Source organism: Syngnathus typhle, linkage group LG6 (assembly GCF_033458585.1).
Source record: "Syngnathus typhle isolate RoL2023-S1 ecotype Sweden linkage group LG6, RoL_Styp_1.0, whole genome shotgun sequence".
NCBI lineage: Eukaryota > Metazoa > Chordata > Actinopteri > Syngnathiformes > Syngnathidae > Syngnathus > Syngnathus typhle.
The window spans coordinates 5,580,448-5,588,915 of NC_083743.1; the positions used below are offsets into that span (position 1 = coordinate 5,580,448).

Genomic DNA, 8,468 nt, shown 5'->3' on the forward strand with positions numbered 1-8,468 from the left:
AAGCTATCAGTTTAGGAGCAAAACGCGACCCAAAATATTAGCGGTTTGACGTGATTACAAGTGCAGTTAGGTGGCACAAGATTATGACCCAGGGATGCCATACAAAAATCCACTTTAATAATTTTACTTACTGGGCCAATCATAAACCTTAAATCTCATAGTTTACGCCCACCATCTCCAATAGAAATTTAGTAGATATACAAACATAAATCAAATCAGGGATTATATTAGAAATATTTTATTTAAGAAAAAAGGTCCAGAAAATGAACTAAGATATAATATAATATATATATTATATAATATACATACTATATTTGTATCACTACGCCATTGAAGCAAGCAAAATAAAAATCAATATCTCAGGAAAAAATACTATACAGCGCAGAAACTATTTAAAAGCTACAATAATACATTCAGGGAACTCCGTTAATGTTAAGTGTCAAGATAAAAATCTCCCTCCTTTACTTTGAAAGAAGCTAAGGAGAGACATTTTTATCTAGACTCTCAACTAATAGACAGTTTTGTTTTATGGTATTATTTACACGTTGATTGGAACTATAAGTATATGAACAATGATAACAAAACCATTTCTGAGTAAGGTAAATTCTGGGACACACTACACTTGGATAAGAGGTAGGATGGATTTGATTTTACAGTTGTTGAAGTTTGTGAGGAAATACAGCAACGAGAAAGACAATTGCAATGAAACAAAAGGATCAATATTTCACATGTTAACAATATATGTCATCTCAATTCTAATATGCAAAACATCAAAACAAAACCACGAGAAAAGAACTATTTACAATTTATTAAGACAAGAATAATAAAATCACAGTGGTCTTTCAGCATCGCATGCAGCGGCGGTGGTGCTTCTTCTGGGACATGAAAAATCCACACTGCAGACACTGAGTCACAGTCCATATTTTTGTCCAAGGCCTTCCGTGTGGCCTTTTTTTGTTTTACACACCCGTCTTCTCATTGATCCAGCCGCGAAATTTGGTGACCTTCGTGTAGATGCCCGGCTTGTTGCGACGAGCGCAGCCGTCGCCCCAACTGACCACACCGCCCAGGAACATGCGGACGCCTGACTGAATGGAGAGCGGGCCCCCGGAGTCTCCCTGACGCAGACCAACGCACAACATAGTTAAAATTTGAATTTTACTCCCATTGTTAAAATTAGGGCCCAATCCATTAAATGGATGATTTGATTGCTGCTTTTTTTTATACATTTTTTTTTTACAAAGTTAAAAAAATTGGCCGAATTTGGCCTAATTTGATCATGCGTATACCCAACCTAAATAAGAAATGATTGCCAGGAGCAACTACCTGACAAGCGTCGACACCTCCGCTCAGAATGCCGGCACACGTCATCCTGGTGGTCAGCGAGCCACCCATGAGCGAGTTACACACCGTGTGGTTAATAGAGCGCACCTGCGCTTTTTGCAACACCGTGGCTGCGAATCCTGAAGGGTACACAAGTGGAAGACCCGTTTCAGATGGGAACCATCAAAATGGTGGAAGCCTCCGACGTCGCGCCCAACCTTGCCAAAGCGGCCGCTGTCGGCGCTTTTCGGGGAAACTCACCTCCTTCCCGAGTGGCGCCCCAGCCAGTGATCCAGACGACTTCGCCGACGGGGAACTGGTGCTGCGCGGAGGGCAGGCAGACTGGCTCGATGTAGTCGCTGTACGTCACGGGAGCGTCCAGCTCCATCAGAGCGATGTCGTTGTCAAAGGTGTAGTCGTTGTAGTTGGGATGCGGAATGATCCTCTTCAAGTTTCGCTTCACCACTGACGTGCCGATGTCGCGCTGCGTGTGAAGACCCATGTAGGCCTCCCAGGTGCCCGGTTGGGAAAACCTGTTTGGGAGACGATTTCCTTTCATTGTTAGCAGATGACGTACGGCGGGAGTGGAAAAAGTTTAGTCGGCTCCCACAAATTACTTGGCTCAGCAGACTATTATCACAGTTGTGTCCCCTTCTGTCGAGCGAGCCAAAGTGAACTCTACCTGGTCTTGGCGTCGTCCTGCACGCAGTGGGCGGCGGTGACCAGCCAGCGGGAGCTGATGAGGCTGGCGCCACACACGTGTCCGAAACGTTTGACGTGCAGGCTGACTTGCCACGGGAACTCTCCTGCTAACGCGTCCTGGCCGCCGACGATACGCGACGACTTGAACTTGCTGCGTCCGCAATCTGCCAAAGCAACGTAGGATAGTCAAACAAATATGTGTGGTGAAACGAAAAAAAAAAAAACATACACACAAAAAATGCCGCATGCACCGGCAACACAAAGTGAAACCAAACACGTACTGCAGTTCTCCTCGTCTGAGCCGTCCTCGCAGTCTTGGGTGTCGTCACATTCCGGGTTGACTTTGCTAATGCATTTGTTGTTCTTGCATTTGTATGTGAGGTCAGTGCAGGCCATAGAACTAGAATCAGAACCAGAACCTACACACACAAACAGTGATTGAGGAGTTGGGCAGTTATCCAACAATGCAGCGACAAATGCAATGAAGAAGTTAAGCTAACTTCTGCCAAAGTACTCACTCGGGGTGACCCGATCTGATATTACCTCGTCCACAGTCGAGCTCATCAGAACCATCGCCGCAGTCGTTTCGCCCGTCGCAGCGACTCTTCTCTGATACGCATTTGCCGTTTACGCAGGTGAACTGTCCGGTAGAACAGGCGCCTGTCGGGACAGCAAGCGTAATTTATTCCAAATTATTTTTCAGACTCCAAAGTGGCCAGAAAGCCCGATTCTACTGAATTGCTTCAAATGAAGCCGCCGTACCGCAGTTCCTCTCGTCGGTGCCGTCGCCGCAGTCGTCGACGCTGTCACACCTCCAGAACGGGGGCTTGCACAGTCCGTTGTCGCAGCGGATGTGACTCGAGTTGCACTCTGGAGGAGGAAACAAGCAATGCTCTTAACACGCTAGCTGGCGAGCCCGACGGTCAGCCGAGGACAAAACGCCTTACTGCAGTTCAACTCGTCGCTCATGTCGCCGCAGTCGTTCCAGCCGTCGCATTGGAGTTCCGGTTTGATGCAGCGCTGGCTTTTGCACTGGAACTGCTTGGGGCAAGCTGCGGAGCACACCGTCGGGAAATCATCACAATATGTCATTTATTATTTTTTTTTAACGGTGGCTCAATTTTTAAATTTGGGGTGAATGCCCATGATTATTATTGGTGCTTACGGTCGGCCATGTCGACTGCCTCATATGTAGCGCTGAAGCCTATGTCCACGTAGGATCCGTCGGAGAAAAACTTGATTGTCATTTTGTTGTTACGGCTAGTCTCTGTGAGCTCATTTTCAGCCTTATCCCCGCAAAACCTATTAAAAAAAACAACAACAACAGACATCAGATGGGCTGGATTTTGGTTCATGTGCACCAGGACTTACTTCTTGCCGTTGATCTCCACATAGTCCTTGCGGCAACCATTGCTTTCGTTCTGGCCTGGTTCTAAAATGAAGAACGTTTTGAAGGTCACCTTCACTGACTTCTCATCAGGAACCTAAGAGATGAACAGACTGCTGGGGTTAGTAATGCTACTCTAACAAGCTACAAGTCAACTTCATTATTATTATTAGCCCTGCCAATTTGTGTATCTGCTCACTACCACCACCTACAGCATTGGAGTGCGACATTTACTGACTTTAAAATATTATCTGAATCACAGTCAGACTCATAAATAATTATTTATTTTCAGAATGTAGTGCCTACTCCTCACCGTGATGGTCCACTGGCAAGATGTGCGAGGCGGGTAGTAATTTGGGAAGTTGGGTGAACTAAAATGCCCTACTTCTCCGGTCAAGTGGGCGCCGCATCTTGTGCCTATTTAAAAAAAAAAAAAAATTACAACAGGAAAAACAGTCACATTTCACCTCCAAGTGTGTTCATGTCTGTGCGTGGCTTCCTACCTTTGCTACCACGTTGCACCTGCGACACTTGTGCTTGGAAACCCGGGTAGTTCTTTTCTTGGTTGGTCGCCATGGTGATCAGCATCACGTTGCCAGAGGACACAAAGGTCAAGGGCTCGCTGGGTGAGTAGTAGCCGCACATCCTACAAACAGAATGGAATGTCCATAAAAAAAACAACTCCACACAAATCCTTGAAAATTATTTTCTCCAATCGACTATTTGAGTTTTTTGCTAATGTACAATATGTCATGTGGCTCTTTAGCCCTGACCCTGAAGTGTAGCTTTGCCACATAACCAGCAGGGGTCGCCCACACACCACTGTCATTCTTGAGCACTGCGACTTCAAGTATGACTCACTCCTGCAAGACGTTGGCTTCGATGGCGACCAGGGAGTCGTAGATCTTGACAAAGTCGTTGTTGCAGTTCTCCTCCAGGTTCATGGTGTCAAACTTCAGCTCGATCACATGGTTGGGGTCGCCCCGCAACTGCCACTGGATGAAAGAGTTGGCCGGGTACGGGCTGTCGGGGAAGCCGGGCGACCTGATCTGCCTCATGAGGTTGGTCCTGGTGTGCTCGTTAAACTTCAAGAATCCTGAGAGGGTTACATTGAAATGACCAGAATTTGCATCAAAACATATTCAAAGGCAATCAAACGTCACAACTTGATTTGCCAAAGAGTAGCTCAATACTTTTTGCGTACATAATATAATAAATATGGTGATCTGATCAAATTTGAACATATTTTTCCATTTGCTGACATCGTACATTAAACTGGTAAGGAATCAAAGACGAAGATTACTTACTGCTGAATTCCATAGAAAATAATCGGGAATCAAGCTCTGTAAAACAGAAACACTGGCATTTAATCAACATGACTGAGAGTCTTTTTTTTTTTTCTTTTGGGGCAACTCGTCGTACCCGATGACACGACATCTTCCAGGAGCAAAGAGTTGCCCGGCCTGTAGATGCTGCGCTGCTCTTTGTCCACCAGTTTGTCCATGGTGGACATGGCACCGTCCACCGCCGCCTCCTGGCCGCTGGGAACGCTAAACTCGGAGATATAGTAAGCGATGACGCTGCCTTCGCTACAAGAAAGATGGAAATGAAATGTGAGTGCGAACACGGGGCCATAACGACGTCATCGCGACACTTCGTACCTGAAAGCTTGAACCGTTGAGCCCACGTAGTATTTGGCTAGCTGCGGGCTCTTGCTGTAGAGCGTTTTGAGCTGTAAAAGATAGATGACGAGCGTGAGGGAAGAGGAGATGCAAAGACACAAATGTCCTCACGGTGGCGCCGGTTGCGGTCGCACCTGCGTCTTGACCTGCGTGGCCAGCGCCAAGAACTCGGAGCTGTTTGCGTTCTCGTAGGCCTCGTCAAACGCCTGGTTGGTGATGCGCATGGAGCCGCTGTACATCTTCTTGACGCGGACGTTTTGACGGACTGCCGGGACAAAAAACAAAATGTGGAACATTTTCATCTTTTTCAGCCCTTGATGTCTTAGCCTGACTTTTTTTCTTCTTTCTGATAAGCCTTCAAAGCCCCCACGGATTGCGCCGCGTCAAGTCTGACGCCTCCTCCATAAAAGAGCATCAAGAATACATGAAGAAGAAAACGAGCGCAACTTTCTGCCGCTTCATCCAAAGCAGCTTGGCGGGAGACACCCGGGGCCCGAGGAAAACAAAGCGAGGAACGCTCTCTGTGATGTCGACTTTTATTTCTGTTGATACTTTCTTGCTTTTAACGTTTGTTTCGCAGCATTTGGAGAAGCTCTGAGACTGAGAAAATAGAATGTTCTAGCCCGCCAAAGATATCACAGCGCAATTATTGATGTATTTTATTTTGTCATTTGAGCATCCAAATATATGAAGATGTGTTGTGTACATTGGAAAAATGGGAACGCGCTTACAGTGGAAGTGCCAGATCAGCAGGCCGGCCATCAGCGCTATGACGGCGCATAAGATCAGCACTCCGATCACGGCTCCCACTTTCCCCGGACCTTTTTTCTTCTCCAGCTTCTTGTTGTCCGACGCTGGCAGGAACTGGACAGTGGTGTCCCATTCCTTGTTCTGGAAGACACACACAAGTAAGCACTTCAAATAACGTGGAACTTACAAGAAAGATATCATTTATTTTCTCTGTACATGCAGTAATAATTCACTGACCAGATTGTTTAGGTGCCTCGCTAGGTGCTGCTGTTTTGGTTAGCGGAAGACTAGCGGAAGCTTTTTATAGTCACAACCGCAATTGCAAACGTCGGGCTATAAAATCCGCTTCTATGTTTCCACTTAAAAGCAGCTCCTGAGCGATGTTCAAGTGATAATACAGTAAGTGACAGCAAGTCCCTGCTTGCGTTTTCAAGGAATGTTTTTGTCTCTTTAATGACCTGCAAGCTTAGCCTGTGCAAAGACACCAAACGTGCAACGTCGGTGGGAAATAATTACACTTTCCTAGCGCCACTCACACAATAGCAAACAGTTTCACTGCTCACTTATAAACTCAAACGGTAACTTTTATGCGCGAGTCACCACTCGCTGCGTTTGACGGTGAGCAAGGAGGAAGAGGAGGAGCGGGGGCAGAGGGAGGAGGAAGATTTCACAGAGGAAAATCCTGTCAAACCTGCTGAGAAGCTGAGGAGCACAACAACACAATGACACGGCCGGCTGGAAGGTTGCCGATGAGCAATCGAATGACTTCCAACCACCACAAAACAATTTGCAGAAGCAATATTTGCAACTCGGTTCAACTTGTCTACATGTTTGTTATTGTAATGAAACCCATTATCAAGTTGAAACCCTCACACACTACTTTTACACACTGCTTAAACGTACTTCTGCGTACATCTTGGTGAGTTGCCAAGCCGCACATTCATTGCCGGCGGTGGCGACTCTTAATTGAGGCAGATGCAAAATTGAAAACAAAATGAACTAACACGGAGACGTGTTACAACACATTGCTATCTCTCACTAACACACATAAGGCTGACACCTCAAAATACAGTGGTGCCTCCAATATGTTTGAATTGAATGGAAAATGACAACTTAGCAATTCTTCAAAATAAATCATATATTTTATAATAACACATTACTAAACAAATAAAAGTAAAAAAGAGTTTGCCACACTTTTGTCCCGAAAATGAACACCTCACAGCAGCTACTGTGTCTTATTTGTCTTTTCCCAGTCAACTTTGTTGTTGCGTCCCGGTTCTAACAGACAGTAAAAGGACTCCTGAAACAAGTCCAGACAGGGTGGACGATCGGGAGGAATCTAGAATTGGATCTGAACCGCCACCATGCTAGACGGATCACAACCGAGAAAATGGCTGGCTGGAGGACTTTCCACACGAATACTGGAGATGTCCAATTAAATGAACACTGACGTGAAACATTTAAATGACGTCACGATGGATAACTTAATATACCGTACAAGATATTAGTATATAACATATCTCTATGGCTCTTTCCTATCTTGCTGCACAGTTGTAACTATCATCTATCGCTCTATCAGCATCGTGATGTCACGCAAGAGGTGCGTTCAATGTCATCTTTCATTTAATTGAACACGAGGACCGAACCACTACTGCAATTCTTACCTGGTTGGGGGTGTACTTCAAACCGCTGTCCATGAAGTCCATTTAGGTGCAAAGAGGAGGGAGAAATGAAAACACCTGAGCCGCTTCCGCCGCTGTTGTTGTAGCTGCTTCTTCCTCCTTGTCTTCTTTCTTAAAAAGCTTTCCAATCTCTGAGGCCTCCTAAAGTGCTCAACAAACTCAGAGGCCTCCTAAAGTGGTCAACAAACTCAAGTCAAAACGCCTTTAAACGTTGTGTTATCGACGTAAAGGCCTTTTAAAAGTTGCTTTATAAAATGTACAAAAATGTCACCGAGATATAGGTCGACAGGTCGTGTCCTACAAAGGAAAAGAAATGAAGCGAAAGAGCAGAAGGCAAGGAGGAAAAGTCTTCCGGAAAGTGCAGGTTTCTGTGGGCGTGGCCGCGCACCTGTCGGCACTTCCCTCACGAAACTCCACCTTTTCAAAATATACTTTTAAAAATAAAATAACCCGTCAAAAAAGCAAACTAATCACCACTGACAACATACGTTCATAGTAAAAGAACACGAATGGTGCTAAATTTCTGCATTTTGTAAGGTGATATTTCAAAACGCGCAGGGACTACTTTTTCGTGCGGATTTGCCACGGTTGAACATAAGGTAGCGATTTGAATGACAGCTAAGCTCGTTCATTGGCGGATATATGAGCCAAATATAGATTCAATTTTCGTGCGGTCTGTTTGTTTTGGTATCGGTTGAGTGATTTAATTCCAATTGTAAAGGGGATCTATCCACCAGCGCTGACTCACCTGCTTCCAGCCATAACAGATGTCAGTTTGAAATTCCCAGATTTCCAAGTGGGAATGCTGAGTAATGTCTTGCGTCACAGTACAATAGTGGTCTGCACGCCTGCCTCACAATTCAAGTACTCGTGGGTTCGAATCCTTTATCCAACTCCTTTTCACTTTTAAAACAGATTACGCCATGGATTCTTATTTCTGGA

At 45.4% G+C, this 8,468-nt stretch overlaps 1 protein-coding gene across 1 annotated transcript; it reads right to left on the reverse strand.

Annotated features, from left to right (window-relative positions):
* Positions 1–222: 222 nt before the first annotated feature.
* On the reverse strand, positions 223–7,896 carry st14a (ST14 transmembrane serine protease matriptase a). The gene is made up of 19 exons (XM_061280082.1): positions 7,509–7,896; positions 5,826–5,985; positions 5,229–5,359; positions 5,074–5,144; positions 4,835–5,001; positions 4,720–4,755; positions 4,274–4,508; positions 3,916–4,058; positions 3,726–3,829; positions 3,397–3,509; positions 3,191–3,327; positions 2,973–3,077; positions 2,788–2,895; positions 2,569–2,685; positions 2,307–2,444; positions 2,006–2,189; positions 1,585–1,856; positions 1,327–1,463; positions 223–1,118 (listed from the first exon to the last, which is right to left on the reverse strand). The coding sequence occupies exons 1-19, from the start codon at positions 7,548–7,550 to the stop codon at positions 960–962; spliced, it is 2,559 nt and encodes an 852-aa protein (XP_061136066.1). The 5' UTR covers positions 7,551–7,896; the 3' UTR covers positions 223–959.
* Positions 7,897–8,468: the final 572 nt, after the last annotated feature.